The 24,337-nt window shown below is 38.1% G+C and overlaps 1 protein-coding gene and 1 pseudogene across 2 annotated transcripts in view; one reads left to right on the top strand and one right to left on the bottom strand.

Annotated features, from left to right (window-relative positions):
- Positions 1 to 208: 208 nt before the first annotated feature.
- LOC127812790 (uncharacterized) lies at positions 209 to 2,592 on the bottom strand (annotated as a pseudogene).
- A 62-nt stretch (positions 2,593 to 2,654) lies between these two features.
- LOC127812674 (bZIP transcription factor 16-like) overlaps positions 2,655 to 24,337 on the top strand; it is a 32,631-nt gene continuing 10,948 nt past the window's right edge. The window contains exons 1-10 of one of the 2 annotated variants that reach the window (XM_052353174.1): positions 2,655 to 2,949; positions 3,385 to 3,492; positions 3,596 to 3,649; positions 3,737 to 3,811; positions 7,051 to 7,140; positions 7,231 to 7,290; positions 7,392 to 7,561; positions 18,514 to 18,568; positions 19,589 to 19,631; positions 19,725 to 20,002. In XM_052353174.1, coding sequence (XP_052209134.1) covers positions 3,427 to 3,492; positions 3,596 to 3,649; positions 3,737 to 3,811; positions 7,051 to 7,140; positions 7,231 to 7,290; positions 7,392 to 7,561; positions 18,514 to 18,568; positions 19,589 to 19,631; positions 19,725 to 20,002 — 891 coding nt within the window. In that variant the 5' untranslated portion in view covers positions 2,655 to 2,949; positions 3,385 to 3,426. Of the gene's footprint in view, positions 2,957 to 3,384; positions 3,493 to 3,595; positions 3,650 to 3,736; positions 3,812 to 7,050; positions 7,141 to 7,230; positions 7,291 to 7,391; positions 7,562 to 18,513; positions 18,569 to 19,588; positions 19,632 to 19,724; positions 20,003 to 24,337 lie in introns of both variants that reach the window. The other variant, XM_052353175.1, reaches the window with a different exon arrangement.

Raw genomic sequence — 24,337 nt, 5'->3', positions numbered from 1 at the left:
ATGCTAATAAATTTTTTACATGAATGATAAATAATAATAGTATAATACGCGGAGTCAGCTTAAGGATTGGTAAGACTTTAGGTCACAGCGATCTAGTGAATCATAGCTTTCTTTCTCTCTTTCTGTCTTGTGTGAGCATTGAGCGTCTGTCGTCTCTTTCTTTTTGTCAGCATCTACGGTCTCCTTCCTCTAGCGTTTCTTTCACCTTCTAGTGTCTCCTCCCTCTATTATTTCCTGATGCAAGTAGGACAAGATTGTGATAAAAGCCTATGTAACTTGTAAAACCTCATAACCTTCCAAATATTCAGCTAACTTTGGTTCAGCTTCATCAGTGGAACTACCTTAACCAAGCCTCCCATTTTTATCACTGCCCCAAGCCCATATGTCTCTTCTCGTTGTTAACGCGCTGGACTGCGTGCAGCCTCCTGACACAGAAATGGGGGTTTCCCCGGGCAAGTCCTCGAACAACAAGGGAAGGTTTTTTGGGCCTTCCCTCCCCAGCTGAGAGCTCTGGTTCCACCCCCAAGAAACAATGCCTGTGGTGGTATCTCCTATACCATTTGAGCAGGGTCGGACCTTCCATGAGGCCCGTGAGGCGGCTGCCTCAGGGCCCATGAAAATTTCACAATTTAGGGGCCCATAAATTGAAAGTGGCCCATGCAAATTTCACAACTTAGAGGCCTATGGAAATTTCACAACCTAGGGCCCCATGCATTTTTCACTGGCCCACCCCCTTCTCGCGACCCTTCTCCCTCCCTCTCTTTCGCTCATTGCCCTTGCCCTACCTTTCTGGCTCCGTCGTGCCTTGCCCTCGCTCTCGCCTCTCGTTGCTGCTTGGTTGTCGGTAGCTCGCTGCCTCTCTCTCCTCTTGCTGCTCCTCGCTCTCACCCTCGTGTTCTCGCCTCTCGATCAGCGATCACTCGTCCTCACTTACTTGCCTCGCCTTCATGGTCGGTGGCTCGCTGCTCGGGCGCTCGCCCAACAAGCATCGCCTCTCGGTGCTCTGTTCGGTCGTTGGCTCGCCATCGCCCTTCGTTGCTCGCCCTTGTGGGTTGTGGCCGGTGGCTCGCTGCCTCTTGATTGCCGATTGGGTCATCAGTTTCAGTCTTTCAAATGTTCTAACTCCAGATCTGCTTCAACTTTTAGTGATTAGTTGCTCTTTCATTTCGTTTAACTTATGATAGTATCCTTCATTTTGTTTCGTTGTTTATGGTAGTTTTTAATTGATAATTTAATTTTATTCTTATGGTATAAATATTTATTTATTTATTATATTTTATTATAAAAAAATAAAATTTGAATGTATTATACAGTTCGGAGCCCATTTTCACATCTCGTCTCAGGGTCCCAAAAACTAAGGTCTGGCAATACATCTGGGCTTGCAATCTGGTACATGGCTAGAGAATGACCAAGGCCTGATGCAATAGAAACATGGCGGATGCTTATGTCAACCAGCAGCATTCCTAAACCTTGACTCGCTCTTCCCAACTGGCCATATACATTGCTCCCACCGCTCAAGAAGGTGCCATCACCTGAAATAAAACATCAAAATCCACTTCAATGAAACTATACACGTGTCATGTAACTTAATGCGTTTTTAATTAGAACTTACAACAAAGAACTAGTGAATGGTAAAATCCACAGGCCACATCTACAACTTCAGTCTCACACAGTTCTTCAATGAAAGAGGGCACCCAAATGGAAGGCATGTCTTTCTCCCTCTCAATTGCTTCCAAAACCAACTTTTCAGCAGCTTCTTGAGTTTAACTTGAGAATTGCTCGACTCCATTGCTTCCAAAACCAACTTTTCAGTAGCTTCTAGAGTTGAAGTTGAGAATTCTGTTGCTTTTGACATATCACTACTTGACTCCAATGGTTTTCCCGTCTGTCCTAATCTACCATCTGCTGAATAACCCCATCCAAATAATTTTCCATCTTTAGTTTGTGGCAGAGAATGCCCCCAACCAAGTTAAACCTGTGAGACAAAGATTAATATAAGACCCACCCATCTTATGGCCAAATGATCCTAAATGTGCTATACAGCCACAACATTTAGGTGAAATATGCTAATCACAGGTCAACTGTAGCATGCTAATAAAATATGTTAATCCATCATTCTTTTCGTGTGTCATTTTTTTGAAACCTTAGACATAGGTCTTAGTGACTTATGTCTTAAACCGACTCAAATAATATATAATAAATTATCATAATAATAATATATCATGCAATGTTTATGTGATAAATTATCACACATGAATGTTTTGAGAATCATATTGATGGAGTCGGAATTGGTTAAAAAATTAAAAATGGAATAAAATGTAATTTCCTCGAAAAAGCAAGAATTTGAATTCTTTAACGTGGAAGGGGAGAAATAAAGGTGAAAAGTAGGTTATTATTTTGATTAATGAACATTACTCTTGCAAAATGTATGCTTTATTAAAGTACCAGTATTGACTACTAAAATTCACATTATCATGGAAATTTAGAGGTAGTTTCAGACTTTAAGGTTACTTGGTACCGGAATATTGACGATTCACGTTCGGGGCAGCTGGTCCGGATCCGCATTCGGCCCGATAACCCGAGGCCCACCATACTCTTAACGAACATGCAACTATACGCCAATGCGAATCTCAACCATTGAATCGTTAACAATCAAATCATCTAAGCAATCACCAATCATTCATTGACAAGCACGAGAGAGACGGAGAGGGATTGGACAGCGGAGCAATTGGGGTTTTCTATCCAGCTCTCTGCAAATCCTCCATACACAGTGGCATACCGACGAACGATCTCACAGAAGCTCGATCAAACCCTGGCTTTCTCTGTCCGAATCTTCACATTTTCGGCTTCCTAGAAATTTTTGCGCGATTGACGTGGAATCTGCACCCGTTAGTGGCTCCACAAACTCTGATTTCGGTTTTCCTGTACGAGTTCTTGGCAATCTTGGCGGTAAGCGGTGTGTCAAGTTCAAATCTTTGCTGATGTTTTCTGAACATATCGTTTGTTTGTAAGCTTGTTCTAGGTTATTGATCGTATAATTCTCCCATTGAGTTTCGCCGGTGATGTTTTTTTATAGTTTTGTCTTTCTACGGGTTCTCACTAGATGCTGCGGAGCTAGAATTCATGTAGCCAGCCTATATATATGGGGTAAAGGTTTAGTATGATGATATTTTAGTAAATCGGTGCAAGCAAGGCCAGAACCTAGATTGACATGTGCATTTTAAAATATTGATTTGTTTTTTTCTTTGTTTAATATTTTACAATATGAGTTGAATAGCATGCGTAGGCGGTTGGGTCAGTTCAAATGCATTGTCATATTGGAACACAAGTGATGTACTTGAAAGGAAAAAAATGAGCTAATACATCTAACTCTTAACCATGTAGGATGGTATAAGGAACTCTTGAGGTGTTGGTGCAGTTGAATCAATGGGTAGTAGTGAGGTGGATAAGCCTGCAAAGGAGGCAAAGGAGTTGAAGGCGCCTACCACGCAGGTAAACTTTTGTGTTTCACCTTTCAGGTTTCATTCTACTAGCACGTGTATCATGTTTTTCAAAGTCCTTTGCATATGTCTCGTTGGACTTTGGCAATATTCAGGAACAGTCTTCAACACCCACCGCCACAGCTAACCCAGACTGGACTGGTTTTCAGGTTCCACAGTCAAACCTAATCATTTCACTCCTTTTTCCTTTTAAGAATTTTCTGAGTAGTTATTTAGTCAATATCTGTTTATAACAGGCGTACTCTCCTATGCCTCCACATGGGTTCTTGGCGTCAAGCCCTCAAACTCACCCCTACATGTGGGGAGTTCAGGTATAAATGTTTTTGGCCTTTACTTTTTAGTTTCTTATCAGGATTTAATTGGGCCTATATGTGCAGAATAAATAGCTACCATTTTCAACTAACCTTGCGCGGAGAATAATTTTTTACAAAGTTGTATCTTTTGTCTGCTAGATTCTGAAAGTTTCTCTTTTGTTCGATAAGTTGTAATATGTTGTAACTTCATTACCAGAAAAGCTATTTATTGCACAAAGAGTGCAATATGTTTACAAGTTTGTAAATGAAATTGTAAGCAGTACAGCGAGTATAAAAAACAAATTGAACAATGATGACTAGAATTTCATCTCTGGAAGTTGATGCTTCAAAAAAAAAAAAAAAAAAATCAGTCTGCGAAGGGCCATGAGACACTACTTACCTCAAACGGGTTTGGACAAGTCAAACAAGTTTGGATCATGCCCTACCTATTATTATATATATATATATATATATCGGAATTATACACTAGATGGTGTTGGAGTCACAAGAAAAGGTGCTCCATTGCAACCTAGTTCGCTAGTTCAGACCATGGAATCAATCTCCTTCCATCCTAGGTAGGGCCATGACTTGCGATCTAGCAATGATAGGAATCTTTTGCAATGGGGGACTTCCCCCCCCCCCCCCCCCGCGCAAAATGTACATGATTTAGACACTTATCCGTATTGAACAACCATGAAAGCATAAAATCATTTGGAAGTCAATGATTAAAAACAATCGTGTTTTAAACATTTTAATTTTAGAAACTCTTTTAACTACTAAACCTTCAATTTGTTTGGAAATACTATCTTCTAATTAGATATCAAACTTGTTTTTCATACGTCCTTCCAACATATAGAATGTGAACACTTCAATTTTTTATATGATAGGATGTAAGGGTGTGTTTGATTGCATTTAGTTGGAAAAGAAAATATTTTCCAACTTCTATGGAAATCAAAAACCACCACCCCCTTAGAATCAATTTTCCATGGAAAATAGGCCAAAACATGCTTTAAAGGGTTGTACTACAGAATTCAATTCCATAGAAAATGCAGTGTGTCAAACAGCAAAATGGAATTCAATTCCTTGGATGTGACATTTTCCATGGAATTTCCATGCGACACACCCTAAATGATTCTAATGTAAAACATGAAACATTTAGTAGTTTTATGTAAATATAAAAATATTATCTTTTGTCACATTGCCTTGTCATAAGCACTTTTATGTAGTGTTTTCGATATGACATTAGTGCATCCACTGTTCTTGGCTATTATTCTTTAAGATAGTTTTATAACTCATATAGGTAGACTTTTCTTTTGTTTTTATGTTGATTATGCATTGCCCCAACCTCTTCAAAAAACAATGTGTCAATGACTTACTTTACTAAATAGGCTAAAAAGATTTCATCAGATGGCTAACAGCATCTTTATCTTGCTTCTCTTGGCCCTAGACCATTGATCTTTAATCATGAACACAAGGCGGCCCTGAGCTCCTTGAGAATTGAGACACAATGACTGAAACATGTACCTTACTATTATTTTATTATTCATATATTTTTGTCGTGGTTACATATAATATATAGCTGCTTGAGGGGCTGCAACTCTTGTACAGTGAAGTAAACTGGAGTTAACAGATTTAGGTGTCACATGTAGAATCTATATTAGAATTTTTATCCTTATTGGAAAAATTTTCGGTGGTATAATCGAGCAGTCCACAATCTGTTTTACACTTGTAACAAGGAATCTGTGGAGTATACATTATTCAAATATCATGAACTATGATATTCTTGACATTGCATTGAGTGTTCTTATACATCCTTGTTTCATGCTATTTGTTTCTGTTTTGTTTCTTGAGATTACATATTTTCCATTTTATTTGGTGGAGAAGAGTAGAAATTTAAGGGTGTTTGGGCACATAGTTTATGGTTTGAAGGGAACCATTTTTGTTTACCATCTGTTGGAGGGAGGGAATGTCCCATTTTTTGTATTCATTATTTGTTGGTCTTTTTTGTTCATCTTTTGGTTAGTTACTAGTTAAGCTTTTGATGTTGTGCATTAATTGTAATATCTTAAACTATGATCTTCTTGATTGTACATGGAGCATTCCTATACATCTTTGTGCTATATCTTTCTGTTTTATTTATAGAGTTCAATGAGTGGTGAGCCCCTTGTGTGTTGTGTTCTATTTGGCTAGAAAGATGCAAGAGATTTTGTGAGTGTTAAGCACCCTTTTGTGGTCTGAAGGGAACTGTTTTTATTTACTTTCTGTTCCTGAACCATGATCTTGTTGACTGTTTATTGTGAGTTAGTGAACATTATATCTTTATGTTTTATGTGTTGAGAATTTTTTGTTCTGGCTGAATGGCGAGCTCCATGTGTGTCGCAAAACACCCCTCTCTTTAGAGCATGCTTTCACATCATAATTTGGGGATTTTTTTTCTTGAGAAAGGTTCCTGTAAAGGCCTTTAACCAATGCTTATGAATTACATCTTGATTAGAAAAATACGTGTGGGGTTCCTTTCCACGAAAAAGACCTCACATCCCCCCTAGCCCTTTGTTCCTATTTTGTTTTTTTACTTTATATGTATATTATGTACATATACATATATATTTACCCACACACATATTTCTTTTGTTTTCTCTTTTATATATATTATTATATATATGTATACATATTCACCTGTGCTTTTTAACTCATTCCTTGGTTGATTAGATCACTCCCTAATTTTACACATTTTCATATTCAATTTGATTTCACGCACACTCACCCAAGTCTTACAAAAAATCCCAAATTTTCTCCAAATTAAATTCGAATTTATTTCCTTAAGCCTCCAAATATTCTAAAATTATTTGGGGTGTTACATGTCATGTGTTCATTTGGCTACAAAATTGGTAAAATTCTGACAGTGATGAGCGCCTAAGAAAAACATTTTTGTTTACCTTCTATTAGATGGGAGGGAATGTTTCTGTAATCAATTAAAATTTTGTTTTTTAGTGAATTGTATGTGCATTTGTCCTTATTTAGGCTTTTGCACCAAACATGTTGTCTCTATATTCCAAGAATTTTCTAAACCAAAAACAGAATTAAACTGTAGAGACCCCAAAGTGAAAAAGGAAAAGTAGGTACCCTGATGTGTCATATACAGAGACCTCTTCTCACTTTGAACTTTTTAAAGTAAAACATAAGCATGTTTTACCTTCTGATAACTCTGTTTTACTTCATCAATAGTTTTGTAATTTAACTTTTATATTTATCTGCAGCCTATCATGCCGCCCTATGGTACACCACCACACCCGTATGTTGCTATGTATCCCCATGGTGGCATATATGCTCATCCATCCATTCCTCCGGTAGTTCTGCTGATTATATTTTATTTTTGCTCCTCAACTCTCATCGTCTGGAAATGACTAAATGTTTTCTATATTTTGAAACTTGAACAGGGTTCTTATCCTTTTAGTCCTTTCGCTATTCCTTCCCCTAATGGCATAGCTGAAGCTTCTGTGAGTTGCTTGAACGCCCATATTTACTTGATTTCTGTTGGGGGAATACATCTCTTGGTCATTTGTACTAGTTGTAGAATGATGTTCAAATTTGTTTATAGGGAAACACTGGTAGCAGCATGGAAGCAGATGGCAAGTTATCAGAGGGGAAAGAAAAACTACCCATCAAGAGATCTAAGGGAAGTTTGGGCAGTTTAAATATGATTACAGGAAAAAATAATGAACCTGGGAAAACTTCAGGTGCATCTGCTAATGGAGCTTATTCCAAAAGGTAGACATTGTTTGGCAGATGACATGATATATGAGTTACAGTTATGCATATCGCATGCAGTGTATATGTAATGTGCATCATTGTCGTATGGCTTGGGTTGGGGGACTAGTTCTCCAAACGTATTTTTCTAATCAAGCTTTTCAAGATTGGACAAGGAACTTTATTTTGCCACAACAGGAACTAGGACAAACATTGATTTGTTTCTCCAATAACCATGGAACTTTATACTATAAACTCTTGAAGAAGAGGCTATCTGTGCATGTAGCATGTGCGTGATCAAAAAGTTCATGCTGTCTGCTAAAATTCGTATGGAATAATAACTTTTCCATCATGTATTGATTTACTAGTTTAAGGAAATATATATACAATAAATCTCCTAAATAATCTCCAAGAATAACTCTTTCTAACTCCTACTTATCTCCTATTTTCTAGGAATAGATTTTACAATATTTAAATACTAATTTACATATTAGTTGTGATAAATAATTGATAAATAATTGTTGTTGATAACCCTTATCTGGAGCCCATATTTTCTTTATCTTCCAACACTCCCCCTCAAGCTGGTGGATAGATGTCAATCATTCCCAGCTTGCCTTTGAGTATTTCAAATCCCTGTTTTTGCATGGCTTTGGTTAATATATCAGCTTCTTGATTCTTTGTTGGTACATATGTGAGTCTTATGTCTCCTTATTCCATTTCTTGCTCGACAAAGTGTCTATCGATCCTAACATGCTTCATTCGATCGTGTTGCACTGGATTATTCACAATACTGATAGCCGATCTGCTGTCACTGTAAAGAAATTTAGGAGATGATGCTGGCATAGATAGGTCTTTCATTAACCATTCTATCCATATTATCTCACAAATACTTTGAGCAATTGCATGATATTCAGCCTCGGCACTACTTCGAGCAACTACCTATTGTTTCTTGCTTCTCCAAGTTACCAGGTTCCCCCATAGCTTGGTACAATACCCTGATGTTAATATACTATTTTCAATAGATCCTACCCAATCAGAATCAGCAAAACCACAAATACTTCTATCTTGATTTTTCTTAAAGAATAGCCCCTTTTCTTGGTGTTCTTTTTAGATACCTGAGGATGTGATAAGCTGCTTCCATATGTCTCTTAGTAGGGAGATGCATATATAGGCTGATAATACTTATAGCATAGGCAATGTTTGGCCTTGTATGAGATAAATAAATAAGTTTCCCTACTAAGCGTTGGTACATTCCTTTATCAACTAGATGCTCTTCTTTTTCTTCTTTATTCTTCCAATTTGGCTCTAGAGGAGTGCTGGCAGGTTTACACCCTAGTTTGCCTGTTTCCTTTAAAAGATCTAAGGGGTATTTTCTCTGAGTTATAATTATACCTTCCTTACTTCTTGCCACTTCCAGGCCCAAGAAATATCTCAATTCTCCCAAATCTTTTACTTCAAATGCTTCTCTCAGTTGTTGCTTCAATTTCTCTATCTCATGGTGGTTTTCACCAGTGATGATAATGTCATCAACACCGTTCTTCTACCATCACTTTCTACCTTTGTAAAGAGAGTATGATCTGCTTGTCCCCGCTGGTATCCCAGTTGATGTAAGGTATCACTGAATCTTTTGAACCACGCCCTAGGAGATTGTTTGAGGTCATACAATGATTTTTTCAACCTGCATACCTTGCCTTTAGCATAATTTTCTTCAAAGCCTGGAGGTATTCTCAAATATATTTCTTCTTCTAGCTCACCATTTAAGAATGCATTTTTTACATCCAGTTGATGTAATTTCCAATCGAGGTTGGTTGCTAAAGATAGTAATACTCGGATAGTATTTAGCTTGGCCACTGGAGCAAACGTTTCCTCATAGTCCAATCCTTGAGTTTGAGTGAATCCCTGAGTTACAAGTCTGGCCTTGAATCTGTCAATACTTCCATCAGCTTTGTATTTTACAGTAAATATCCATTTGCTGCCCACTGTATGTTTGCCATTTGGTAAGTCCACAACTTCCCATGTTCCATTTTTTTTCAAAGCCCACGTTTCTTCCAGAACTGCTGCATTTAACCTGTCATCCTGTAAGGCATGATATATATTGCTTGGAATAGCTATATTATCTAGGTTAGTAGTGAACAATTTGAATTTTGGAGACAACTTTGAATACCCCAAAAAATTAGAGATGGGGTGCTGTGTGCAGGATCTCACACCTTTCCTTAGGGCAATTGGAAGTTCAAGATTACCTGGATTATTTTCTTCATGCTCTACTCTATTTGGGACTTCAACATCACTTGAATTTTTGTTTTCTGGACTTGCCACCGGTGGTTCAGATGGTTTGGTATGCTGAGGATCGCGCGGTTTGCGTGAATACACTTTTAATGGTGGCTGAGCTGCTGTTAGAACTATAGTGCTTTCTTTCTCTCCCCCTTGATGGTGTAGGGTAGAGATATCAGATCCGAAACCATCAACTGTATTGGGTAGAAGATTAGGTAGAGTAGCAGGTATGAGACTGATTGGATTGCAATTATAGTCAACCTCTTTGGGGTTATTTTGGAAATATGATTGATGCTCGACAAATGAGACATCATAGGTGACAATGAATTTTTGTGTAGGAGGATGATAACATTTATATCCTTGTTATGTTGGAGAGTATCTAATAAAGATGCACTTGAGGGCTTTAGGATCCAATTTTGACTGAGGTTGATTTTGATGTATGAAAACAATGCAGCCAAAAATCTTAGGAGGAAAAGAGTTCAAGATTCTGGTATGATGGGGATAGTTCTCAAGAAGGACATTCAAGGGTGTTTGAAATTTCAGAACTTTGGAAGGAAGTCGGTTAATGAGATAGGTTGCAGTGAGAACTACTTCTCCCCAATAAGTATAGGGAACTGATTTTATAAACATCAAAGCCCTGGCTATCTCAAGGAGGTGACGGTTCTTTCGTTCTGCTACCCCATTTTGTTGAGGGTTGTATGGACAAGAGTTTTGGTGAATAATGCCATGCTCGAGGAGGTATTGATTGAAGTCATTTGAAAAATATTCTCGGCCATTATCAATCCGCAAGATTTGTATAGCTGATTGAAAGGCATGTTGGACCATTTGGTGAAAACTTTTGAATAAAGAGTAGGCTTCGGATTTGTCCTTAATGAGAAATACCCAGCTAACCCTAGTATGGTCATCTATGAATGTAATGAACCATCTAGTGTTAGTGAGATTTGGAACCCTAGCTGGCCCCCACACATCGCTATGAATCAAATGAAACGGTTTTGAGGGTTTATAGAGGTAATTCGGATGAGAACTCTTAGTGTGTTTTGCAAGGATACAATTCTCACACTGAAAATGCTGAATTTTATTGCTGGAAACTGATGGGTACAAAAAACAAAGTGTGAAGACATTTGTCTTAGATTAGTTTATGTACTTAGTTTTTTCTCTTGTATAACTCTGTTAGCATATTTTGCTTCGTGTAATGGGTATTCCTTTGATGTTTATAGCTGACTGGAAGTTAGTTATTTTTCGGTCAGGCAGGGCAGTTGGTTGTAACTGCCTTGCTTGCCTCTATGGTCTATAAATAGGGGCTGGGAGGGCTCGAAAAGAGTGTGTGAGAACTCTAGGTTATCTTGTGAGAATTGAGTAGATGTGCTAGGCCGAGAGAAAGGGTTATTCTATATTTCACTTGGGGTTTTCTTCTCTATTTAGTCTAGGGTTTTAGACTGAGGAAAGAGAGGGTTTCCTAGTACATGTAATTGCTGTAAGGTTTTCAAGATAGTGGAGATTTCATGGGCCTAAGGCAGTCTGGATGTAGGTCTCATTTATGAGACTGAACCAGGATAAATCTTGTTGTGTTTTATTGCTGTTTTCTATTCCTATTCTTGCATTTTTTATCGAGTGATTGTGTGTCTGGTTTTGGGGATAAAATTAGTGAGTTCTTGAGGGATAGTTTGCTGTGAGTGTGTGGCGGTCTTAAAGATAACAATCTGGTATCAGAGCTCCAGGGATCAGCTCTAGCAACTCTATCAAGATTTTCAAGATTCTCGAGAAACCAGAGTCGGTTTTGGTAGGCGATTATGGCACCCTCATCGGCCACTCGATATGATGTGGAGAAGTTCGACGGCAACAATGATTTTGGTCTCTGGCGGATCAAAATGGAAGCCTTGCTGTGCAGTCTTGGATTGGAAAAAGCAATCGAACAAGAGGTAACTACTGAGGGAAGCTCTGAAGGTAAGGATCCTAAAACCATATCTTTAGAGGATAAGGAAATTAACAAGAAAGTATACAGCATGCTTATCTTGAGTCTTGGAGACAAAGTTCTCCGAGAAGTTTCAAAATTAAATACAACCATCGAAATCTGGATGAAATTGGAGGCTCTTTATTTAAAGAAGATTTCATCTAGTAGGCTGTATTTGAAGGCCAAATTTTTCACATATAAGATGTAAGAAAATCATAAACTTCAAGAGCATCTAGATGAATTCAATAAGCTGTGTCGTGACTTAGAGAATATAGGAGTAAACTATGAGGATGAAGATAGAGCCCTAGTTCTTCTTTATTCATTGCCTAAGTCTTATGAAAATTTTGTAGACATTCTACAACATGGCAGGGACAAGCTATCTTTAGAAGATGTAATAGGAGCCCTAAACTCAAAGGAATTGAGAATAAAAATGGAGGTAAAATCCACCCCTAGTGATGCCCTAACCGTAAGGTCTAGGAGTACCAAAAAGGACTCAAAAGGGAAAGTCTAGATCAAAGTCTAGGAATGGAAAGAGCCCTATTAAATGTTACTACTGCCAGGAGGAAGGGCATATAAAGAGATACTGCCCTAAAAGAAAGAAAGACATGGCTGAAAAGAAATCATTCGATGGTGGAGCAAACCTAGTTGATCTTGGGTATGATAGTTCAGAGGCATTAACTGTCACTGAAATGGCTAGAAATGATGATTGGGTAATGGATTCGGGCTGTTCATACCACATGACCCCAAGGAAGGTTTTGATACAAAACTATAGAGAAATCAATGGGGGTAAGGTCTTGCTAGGCAATGACCATGAGTGCAGGGTTATTGGAGTGGGTGATGTGAGGCTAAGGATGAATGATGGCACTGTTATGACTCTTACTGCAGTTAGACATGTGCCCGATCTCAAGAGGAACTTGGTTTCTCTTGGAGAATTGGACAGAAATGGCCTAAAATTCAAAAGAGAGACTGGAGCCATAACAGTGACCAAGGGGTCACTTGTCTGCATGAAGGCCAAACTGCAGAATGACATTTATATCTTGCAAGCCTCTACCTTAAGTGGTGAGGCTGCAACAGTAAGTAGTAAATCCCAAGATTTGGCAAAACTGTGGCATCTAAGGATGTCACACATAAGTGAGCAAGGGCTCAAGGAGTTAGCTAAATAAGGGATTCTAGAAAATAACCAAGTCTCGGTTTTGTCCAAATATGAGTCTTGCATTTATGGAAGGGCAGCAAAACTTAAGTTTAATAAGACTGCCATTCACTCATCTAAGTCTATCTTAGATTACATTCATTCTGATTTGTGGGGATCAGCCCAAACCCCAACCCATGGAGGTTTTAGATATTTCCTTTCGATCATAGATGATTATTCTAGAATATTGTGGGTTTATGTGCTAAAAACTAAAGATCAAACTTATGGGACCTTTAGGAATTGGAAGACAATGGTAGAGGCTCAAATGGAAAAGAAAATTAAAGCCATTAGGACAGATAATGGACTTGAATTCTGCAATAAAGAATTCAGTGAAATGTGCAATGAAAATGGTATAATTAGGCACTTAACAGCGCCTGGAAATCCCCACCAAAACGGGGTGGCTGAGAGGATGAATCGGACCATTTTAGAAAGGGTAAGATTATTTCATGCACATTTACCAAAAAATTTCTGGGGGGAAGCAGTGTTCACTGCAGCCCATATTCTCAACCGAACCCCATCTAAAGCCATAGATTTGCAAACCCCTTATGAGAAATGGACAGGCTACAAGCCTAGTCTTGCCCACCTTAGGGTATTTGGGTGCTTAGCCTATGCTCATGTGAAGCAAGGCAAGCTTGAACCTAGGGCTAAGAAATGTCTCTTTATAGGTTACCCAACCGGTGTAAAGGGATATAAACTATGGAACCTTGAAACAGAAGGACCTAGGACCATAATCACAAGGGATGTGACATTTGATGAGTCAACTACCATGAGTCTAAGCAAAAATGAAACCCAGAAGGATCTAGGTGAAAAAGGGGACTCAATGAAGGTAGACATTCATGGAATAGAGTCTGAAATAAATGAAATAGAACCTGGATCCGTTTTGGACCAAAGTGATCAGCCTCAAGATGAAGAGCAGAATGCTGAAACCTCTCAATATGAGGAAGAAGAGGCTGACAGTGATGCTGATTCCAGCATTGGAGATCTTCCAAACCCTGATAGGTATAGTGTAGCTTGGGATAGGCAGCCTAGAGTCCGTAAACCTCCTCTCAGGTTTGGCTACTCAGATTTAGTAGCCTATGCTCTATATAGTGCCTCCCAAATTTCTGAAGAAGAGCCTCAATCCTATGATCAAGCTATAGCATCCAAGGATTCCCAAAAATGGATAGAAGCCATGAAATCAGAAATATATTCTCTTAAGAAAAACCAAACCTGGGAATTGGTAGAGAAACCTAAAGGGAAAAGAATTGTAAGCTGCAAATGGCTCTACAAAATAAAAGAAGGGGCTGATGAAAATTCTAAGCCTAGATTCAAAGCTAGGCTAGTTGCTAGGGGGTTTACTCAAGTCCAAGGGATTGATTATAATGAAGTTTTCTCTCCAGTTGTAAGGCATACATCAATAAGGGTTCTGCTGGCCATCACTGCTCAATTAGACTTGAAATTGGAGCAGATGGATGTTACCACAACTTTCCTTCATGGAGAGTTGGAGGAGAAGATATATATGAACCAACCTAGAGGTTTTGAAGTTAAGGATAAGGTGGAGAAAGTTTGTTTACTCAAAAGGTCTCTCTATGGGCTCAAACAGTCTCCTAGGCAATGGTATCGCCGATTTGATACTGTTATGATAGGCCAAGGATATTCAAGATGCTCCTATGACTGTTGTGTGTATCTTAAGCACATATCTCCTAGCATTTCAATATACTTACTGCTATATGTGGATGACATGCTTATTGCAAGTCAATCCCTTAGAGAAATTCAGCAACTTAAGCAGAAATTAAAAGCTGAATTTGAAAAGAAATTAAAAGCTGAATTTGAAATGAAGGAGCTAGGTGAGGCTAAAAAGATTCTAGGGATGGAAATCTCTAGGGATAGACAGTATAGGAAAATATTCTTATCTCAAAAATCCTATATAGAAAAGCTGCTATCTAGGTTTGGTATAGCTGTTTTAAAACCAGTGAGTGTGCCATTTGCACCTAATTTCAAACTATCTTCAAAACAGTCCCCTAAAGATGAGGTGGAGAGAAAAGAAATGGAGAAAATTCCATACTCAAATGCTGTTGGCAGCCTGATGTATGGAATGGTGTGTACCCGCCCTGATCTAGCTCATGCAATGAGTGTAGTTAGCCGCTTTATGGCAAACCCAGGTAGACCCCATTGGATGGCAGTAAAATGGATGCTTAGATACCTAAGGGGCACTAGCAAGAATGTATTGTCCTATGGTGGAGCTAAGATAGGTGAAAAACCTAGCATTCTAGGCTTCTCAGATGCAGATTATGTTGCTGATCTTGATAAGCGTAGATCCACAACTGGTTATGTGTTTAAATTGTGGAATTCCTCTATTAGTTGGAAGTCTAGTCTCCAACATGTGGTAGCTTTATCTACTACTGAGGCAGAATATATAGCTGTTGCTGATGCAATTAAAGAGGCTATATGGCTTAAGGGGCTAGTGGGAGAGCTTCTAGGTTTAGAGGTCAAAGTTACTTTGATGTGTGATAGTCAAAGTGCTATACATTTATCAAAGAATCAGGCTCACCATGAGAGGACAAAACACATAAGACATTCGGTATCATTTAATTAGGGATATCATTGAAAATAAACTTGTTGATCTAATCAAAGTTGCAGGTGAAAATAATGCTGTAGATATATTTACTAAAGCTGTTCCAGTTTCAAAGCTTCAGCATCATATCAAGCAGCTGAATTTTATTCCACATCAAAATTGAAGGTGGAGCAGGAGTGCAGGAAGCTAAAGTGCAGGGAATCTAATTCAAATGGGTGGAGAATTGTGAAGACATTTGTCTTAGATTAGTTTATGCACTTAGTTTTTTCTCTTGTATAAATCTGTTAGCATATTTTGCTTCGTGTAATGGGTATTCCTTTGATGTTTATAGCTGACCGGAAGTTAGTTATTTTTCGGTCAGGTAGGGCAGTTGGTTGTAACTGCCTTGCCCGCCTCTATGGTTTATAAATAGGGGCTGGGAGGGCTCGAAAAGAGTGTGTGAGAACTCTGGGTTATCTTGTGAGAATTGAGCGGATGTGCTAGGCCGAGAGAAAGGGTCATTCTGTATTTCACTTGGGATTTTCTTCTCTATTTAGTCTAGGGTTTTAGACTGAGGAAAGAGAGGGTTTTCTAGTACATGTAATTGCTGTAAGGTTTTCAAGATAGTGGAGATTTCATGGGCCTAAGGCAGTCTGGATGTAGGTCTCATTTATGAGACTGAACCAGGATAAATCTTGTTGTGTTTTATTGCTGTTTTCTATTCCTATTCTTGCATTTTCTATTGAGTGATTGTGTGTCTGGTTTTGGGGATAAAATCAGTGAGTTCTTGAGGGATACTTTGCTGTGAGTGTGTGGCGGTCTTAAAGACAACACAAAGATACTCAAAACTAGGATGGCCTAATCTTTGATGCCATAACACAATGTCCGAATCTGAAAAAGTAGCTAAAGAAGATTGAAAGTAAGACCTAGTTCCAGTAGAATGATCAGGACTTGAGGTTTGGTAGAGCCCCCTGCTTTCCTCAGCACTACCAATCATCTTCCCCAATGATAGGTCCTGAAAAACATAAGAAGATTGAGAAAAAATCAGTGCGCAGCCTCTTTCTCTTGTTATTTTACTCACAGACAGCAGGTTACATGTTAAATTGGGGACATATAGAACTGATTGTAACACTAATCCAGTTATATATGCAGTCCCTCTTCCCTTAGCCATAGAAGTTGTACCATCATCCATAATTACAGCTATTCCTTGACCACTTGGTTCAAAATTAGACAAAAGTTTAAGAGAACCTGTCATATGGTTTGTTGCTCTAGTATCTACAATCCAACTGGTCGAATTGGACATTTGAGATAATAAGGAATAGCTTGTGTTACCTATTTTTGCTAGGGAAACAGCTGGGGGGTTTTCACCTTCTACTTTTTGCATTTTTGTTTGACTGAGTAGGTGCTATAAAGCTTCAATTTGGTTTTCAATTAGAGAAATATTTGTTGGAGTCCCTTTTTCAGCCTTGGTTGCATATGCAGCTGGTCCTCCTTGCCTTTGATTCCTTGGTTTCCATCCTGCCAGTTTACCATGAATTTTCCAGCAGGTTTCCCTAGTTTGATAGGGCTTGTTGCAGTGGTCACACCATTGCCTATCTTTCTGGATTTCACCCTTAGATGCTGTAGGCTTCATTCGATAAGTGTTTAGAGTAGAATTTTGAGTATTTACCTCATAGTTTGAGTGAACAGAAGCTGATAACATAACCTTTCTCCTGCTTTCTTCACGCCTTACTTCCGCAAAGGCCTCATGCGGGGATGGAAATGGCTTTGTCCTGAGCAATCTTCCTCTTACTTCATCCAATTCCGGATTCAAGCCATGAAGGAAATCGAAGACTTGCTCTTTCTCCACTATCTTGCTATACTTCTTGCCATCCTCTGAACATTCCCACTTGATCTCATAAAAGAGATCCATCTCCTGCTAGAAGGTTGTTAGAATGTTAAAGTATGTTGTAGCCGAATTAGAGCCTTGCCTGGTGGTTTGAATATTTGATCGGATTTGGAAGCTTTGGGCGGTGTTCTCTAAGTCAGAGTAAGTCTCCTGAACTGCTTGCCATATCTCGCTTGCTGATTTGTAGAACAAATAAGTCCGTCCGATGCTAGGCTCCATGGAATTAATCAGCCATGCCATGATGATGGCATTCTCGGCCTCCCACACATCGGAATTGGCTGCATCAGAGCTGGGCTTTGGGATATCCCCTGTCAGGTAGCCTTTGCGTCCCCTTCCGCGGATGACCAACAACACGGATTGGAACCACTCTTAGAAGTTGGTTCCATCCAATTTGTGTTGGGTGATGTGAAGTGAGTGATTCTCAGTTGCCATCGGGTAGGTTGGAACTTGGGTGGTCCTCATTGTGGCCGGAAGGAGATTCGAAGCAGTGTTGGCTGATAGATTTTCTGCCATATCGCAATCGGAAGCGGCTGATATGAACTAGAGTTCCAGCGCTCGAAAGGCACAAAGTACCAGGCTCTGATACTATCAATCGTGTATTGATTTACTAGTTTAAGAAAATATATATACAATAAATCTCCTAAATAATCTTCAAGAATAACTCCTACTTATCTCCTATTTTCTAGGAATAGATTTTACAATAGTTAAATACTAATTTACAGATTAGTTGTGATAAATAATTGATAAATAATTGTTGTTGATAGCCCTTATCTAGAGCCCATCTTTTCTTTATCTTCCAACATTGTCAATAGAAAATCCTATAACCATCTATATACGGATTCCCTCTCTATACTGACCTATTTCTTTCACCACATCAATCATTAAGAAATCAATAGCACCCACGACTGGGGAGCAAACAAATCATAATCAGGTCTTGACTCACATTTGGTCACAAACAGTGGGAAATGACAAAAAAAATGAAAAGCTGCTTAATGAACCTTGATTGGGAAGATAATCACAAGTTGTTACAACCCCCCCCCCCCAACCACCCAAATGGAGCTCTGCCTAAGCCCGTGTTTATGCTGACTTCTCCTTAAAAATTTCAGTCAACGATACTAACATATCAGGTTTGCGCATGCAGTGCTGAAAGTGCAAGTGAAGGTTCAAGCGAAGGAAGTGATGCAAATTCTCAAAATGTAGGTTTTCATTGGAAGATCTGTTACATTTATTTGATTGGGTATCCCTTTCTTTATATCTATTCATTTTTTGCAAGAAACTGCAGACTCATGATTTATGGCTTTCATTTTTAGCTCATTTGTTGTTTGAAATTTAAATTTTGTTGTCATTTTGATTTCTTATCATATGCTAATTGTAATCCTTTGTGAAGTCTTTAAATGTCTGAATTCTGGTGTATGGAGATCACTTGTTAAGCAGACAAGCATGTCTTCTCATGTTTTTTGAATTTGTTGTCCACTATGTCTGCCTTTAGACATTTGAGGGCCAAAGTTTTGCATAAGAAATTTATACCAAGATTAGCTAAAGAATTTATTTTTTTATTTTTTAAATTTTTGTTAGGAAAAGATTTTTATGTTCAAGATTCGATGGTTTGATTATTTTTTCCATTTGTTTGATAAACATTGCCTGCAATATTATGCTTGAGCAAGTTGCAAGATTTGGAAGACCAAATTCAATTAGAGTCTCTAGTCTGAATTGCTAGTTGGCTTGTTTCCAATGTGTGTATGAAATTGGCTTGAATAATATGACAATTTGGCTGAATTATCAGGCTGAATGGGCATTTTTCCCATTCGGTCCCTGTTTGGGGATCATAATGACAGAGTGATTGTGAAATCCAAGGGAGGGCAGATTGGGCAAAAAGGCCATCTGGCCTGCTAATTTGGCCAATCAGATCGGCCAAATTAGCAGTGTCCTATTGGCTTTTAGACATGTTTGGGGTGGATTTGATGTTTTCCATGAATATTGGAAGAACTTCTCTTTCTAAGATTGACAAGGTACTTTAAGTAGTTGTATCACATAGATGACCACATTGGACAACCGGGCTCAACATGCCAATACTCCATATAATAGTTATCTGTTGTTCTGGATGTTGATCCTTCATAAATTCTACCTCTAGGCATATGTTGGCCATGTGTACCATATAAATGAGAATGGCGTTTACTAGCCAAGTAATTTCACTTTTGTATGGCTTGTTTTCATAGGACTCAGGAATGAAATCTGGATGCAGGCAAGAGTCTTTGGAAGGTTCAATTCTAAGAGTTTTCATTTCAATTGTAGTCATCAATTTTTCAGTTTCTTTTCTTGGTTAAACTTAATTGTGATGTATATTAATTACAGCTGAAGGATCTCAAAATGGTGGAGCTATGCATGGCTCTCATAATGGAGGGCCAACTACGCCTCCAACATTGGTGAACCAAACAATGTCTGTCTTACCAATGTCAGCAGCAGGTGTGCCTGGTCCCACTACAAACCTAAATATTGGTATGGACTACTGGAGTGCTGCAGCTTCTTCCACTCATCCTGCACTGCATGGGAAGGCACCTCCACCACCAGTTGCAGGGGGAATGGTAACTACTGGATCACGGGAGAGCCTCCAGTCACAGCTTTGGCTACAGGTCGTCTTCATTTGCTTCTCATCTTTCTTCCCCTTCATCTTCATGATTTTAAAAATTGATCTAATTGAGATGCTGTACTTCTACTGCCTAGTTTCTGCTAAATTGAATATTTTGAGTGTATCATACATTTGTTCGGTGCCTGTATCACATGATCAAACCATCTGTTTGTGAGGTCATGGAAGGTACAGCCTATTGTCTTATGAAATAAGTATTTTAGTGTATCACCTAGAAAAAAAAAACGTATCATATCAAGCATTTGTTTGGTGCTTGTACACATGATCAAATCATCTGTTTGGTTGTTCTTAAAAAAAACAGGATTGTGGATCCTTGTCCACTTTTCATTTATCCTTTGTGAATCATGATAAATTTTTTTGAAATTTTTTACGAATGGCTTAACATAAAAGGCAGAGAGAGAGAGAGAGATACTAGCTAATTAAAGCAAGAGAAAGAAGAACAAGAGGTTTGAGCTAGTGAAGTGCAAAGAAGATGAGGACTAAAAGGTACTAGTAAATGAGAGGGCAATCAAGTAAAGGTGTAAAGGGTATTTTAAGAACCTTTTCAATGAATGTGGAGAAATAGATATTACCCGTTGAGTTATTTTAGTAGTCTCCAAAGAAGATAGGAGTGTAATGTTATATAAATGTATTGTCTAGATCCAAAAGGAATAAATGAAATCGAAATAAAGAAAACCATGTAAAAAAATACAGACAGGTAAAGTGGATGGACCAATTAATATCTCAGAAGAGGCATAGAAATGCATGGTTGAAAAACAATATAATTAATGAAAATATTTAACTTGATTCTTAATCAAAGAGGATGCCTAATTAGTGAATAAAGTGCACCTTAGTGTCAATTTATAAGAACAAAAGTGAGGTTCAAAGTTAAATTATAAATGGATAATATTTTTAAACTTTGGGGAAGAATGATTAAGAAGATAAACCAAGTTTTTTTTTTTTTAATTTCGAAAACGAACTTGATTTGATGCCTAGTAGATTAACAATTAAACTAATCTACTTACCGGGTCTTTGATCTTGTTTTCAGTTTTCATGTATTCGTTTTCAATTTAAATTTTTCCCTGCCATCTTCAAAAACTTGAAAAAAAAAACAGAAAAAGTCATTTGGCAAATTTTTTTGTGCTAATTCTTTTTCTTCACATGGGATAAAGGCTTGGTATGTTGCTACTGTTGTTATTTACAGTTGGTTCTAAGCTTATATAAATGAAAAAGGTTGCATCAGATAGCCTAGAATTACTATAAAATTATTGGATCTCTCATAGTGGATTATAAGATGAGCCTTGGCCCAATGGTAATTCTGTTCCATTATGACCTAGAAGTCACACGTTCAAGTCAAGATATAGCCCTTTGCCAAGTAAGGGTAATGCTGCATATAATTGGCTTACGCTAGAGCCCACAATGTGAGAGCCTCTTGCATATAACAGCAATTATGAGGGGTTGGATATGTGAGAAGAAAATTAATAATTATCTGTGATATTAGTGGATGGAATAGAAGAAGTTTGTAGTAAAAAGAGGTGAGCAAAAACAAAGAAAACTTAATGAGAGAAACCTTATAAATGATATGACTATGGATAGAGATGATTGGAGAGTTAAGAGTTTATGTGGTTGACCATATCTAGTGATTAAGGCTTGTACTGATGATGATAATGAGATGAGAGAGTAAGATGTAGAAGGGATTAATGTTGAGTAGTTTGATTTACATGTGTAATTGGTCATGTTGTTGTACTTAGGTGTCTATGTTGGTTAAGTTGTGAAGGCAGTTGTTGCAAGTTGTAATAGTTTGTTAGTAAGGATAGCTGGCGTATATATATCCAGCTATGCCTCATTTCTTGATTGATTAATTCATTCTTCTGAAGTTCATTTTCACGACTTATTCTTCTCGTATCGTTGTATTCCTTTTTTGGCTTACATCTTGAAGCCCTTACTTTACATGGTATTAGAGCCCTAGACTAGCGTCCATGGTTGCTAATCATGAATCCAATTCTTCTTCCTTGCCTCGTCCTTCCTCCTCTTTGTCGTCGGCATTGCAATCCGATTTCTCCTCGGTTGCAAAGGCCTTTAACTTTGTTCTGATCAAGCTGGACATCGGCAATTATCTCTTTTGGAAGGTGCAAATTTTAGTGACAATCAAGGCTTTCGACTTGCCTCTGTTTGTTAACAAGTCTCCACCACCATTGAAATACATTCTAGATCTTGCATGTGATGGATCTAGTTTGCCGATAGTCAATCTTGCCTACACTATTTGGATCTGAGCAGATCAATTGTTGATAGGATGGCTCTTCTCCACGATGGATAAGGAGGTACTCGTACAGGTGATTTACTGTGAATCATCTACGAAGGTATGGTCTTTACTTGAAAATCTCTATTCATAGCAAACGGTAGCAAAGTTTTTCAATTGAGCCAACAATTACGGTCAATTAAGAAGGGTTCTATTTATGTCAATGAGTATATTCTGAAAATCAAAACTATAGGCCATGCCCTAGTTGCCATTGCTGAACCCCTAGGTGACACAGATTTATTGTTAGCTATTCTAAATGGCCTCGATCATGATTATGAGACCGTGGTTAGTCTCATTACATATCAAATGGGTGATATAAATTTGGAAAAAGGTTCAGTATTTGTTGTTAATGCATGAGCAATGTTTAGTAGCCAAGAATTTGTCCGTTTCATCTGTTAATTTTGATTCTGCTACTTCCTCATCTATGAATGTCAATGTTGCTTCATATTGTTCTAGAAATGGTAATGGATTTGGTAATAGTAATAGAGAAGTTTTATGTATCATGGAGGAAATTACATGAATAGAGGAGGAAGAAGTAGTGGTAGGTCTGGTGGTAAAAGAATACACTGTCAACTTTGTGGAAAACCTAGCCATTTTGTGGACAAATGTTACCGTCGGTTTGATAGGAACTTTCAACGAGTTCCTAATCAGAATTTGGTAGAGGTGGTTCTCTTTTGCAGTTAGATCCATGAGTATATCTCACTAGTCCTAATGAGTCTAATGAAGCTTTTATGGCTGAAGTAGGATCTATGTCAGGTACTCACTGTGGCCTTTTGCTTCAGTCTCCCGATTCTCAATCTCAGACCTCCTATTATGGCAACTCTCCCTAGTTTGTTGATTCTAGAGCAACCAACCACATCACAACCAATCTTAACAATTTGTCACTTCACTCTCCATACACTGGTGCTGATAAAGTTGCTATTGGTGGTGGTAAGAGGTTATCTATTTCTAATGTTGGTATCAGTCGATTATCCACTCGAACTAGTCCTAATTCTTTCATTTCCTTACCTAATGTTCTTCATGTTTCTAATATGAAAAAGAGTCTCATTAGTGTCTCTCAGCTCACTAAAGATAATAATGTTGTTATTGAGTTTAATTCTGATTCTTGTTTGGTTAAGGATAAGGACTCTAGAGTGGTGCTACTTTGAGAAATTCTTAAAGATGGCCTTTATTAGTTGATGCCAGCATTTGCCCATGTTGTCAAGCCCAATCAACCTACAAATTTTGCTGCTCCTATTTCTGTTTCTTTCAATAAATGTAAAAGACAGCATCTGTTTTCTTCAGATCTGTCATCTAGTGTAAATGTAACCCACACAAACAATGTATGGCAGCAATGACATGCCAAATTAGGGCATCAGTCATCTATTGTACTGCAGTCTATTTTGAATAAAATTCGTTTTTCTTGTTCAAATTCTGATGTTTCCTTCTGTGTTCTTGTAAAGTTGGGAAATTACATTAGCTTCCCTTTGTTAATTGTCCAATTACAGCCAAGAAACCTTTGGAATTAGTCTACTTTGATTTGTGGGGTCCTTATCCTATTATTTCCACTGAAGGGTACATATATTACATAATCTTTGTTGATGCTTATACTAGGTACACATGGCTATACCCATTGAAACTCAAATCTAATGCCTTAGCCACATCTATAACCTTTCACAAATTTGCTGAATTACAATACAACTCCAAACTCAAAGCCCTCCAAACTGGTAATGGTGGGGAATTTAAAGCATTTTTACCTTATCTTCAAAGTTGTGGTATTCAACCTCGTTTTATATGTCCCCTTACACACCAACAAAATGGTTTTGCTAAAAGAAAACACAGACATGTAGCTGAGATGAGCCTCACATTATTATCCCATGCTTATATGCCATTAAAGTTTTAGGTAGAAGCCTTCCAAACTATTGTCTACACCATCAACCTTTTACCGTCTTTACCTTTGCAATTTCATTCTCTGTTTAAACTACTTTACCACAAACAACCTAACTATATACAGCTGCAACCCTTTGCATATGCTTGTTTTTCCTATCTTAGACCCTATAAAAA

Source organism: Diospyros lotus, chromosome 11, assembly GCF_014633365.1.
Source record: "Diospyros lotus cultivar Yz01 chromosome 11, ASM1463336v1, whole genome shotgun sequence".
Classification (NCBI taxonomy): Eukaryota; Viridiplantae; Streptophyta; class Magnoliopsida; order Ericales; family Ebenaceae; genus Diospyros; species Diospyros lotus.
The sequence above is the reverse complement of the archived record's forward strand: the minus strand, read 5'-3'. Positions and strand labels throughout refer to the sequence as shown.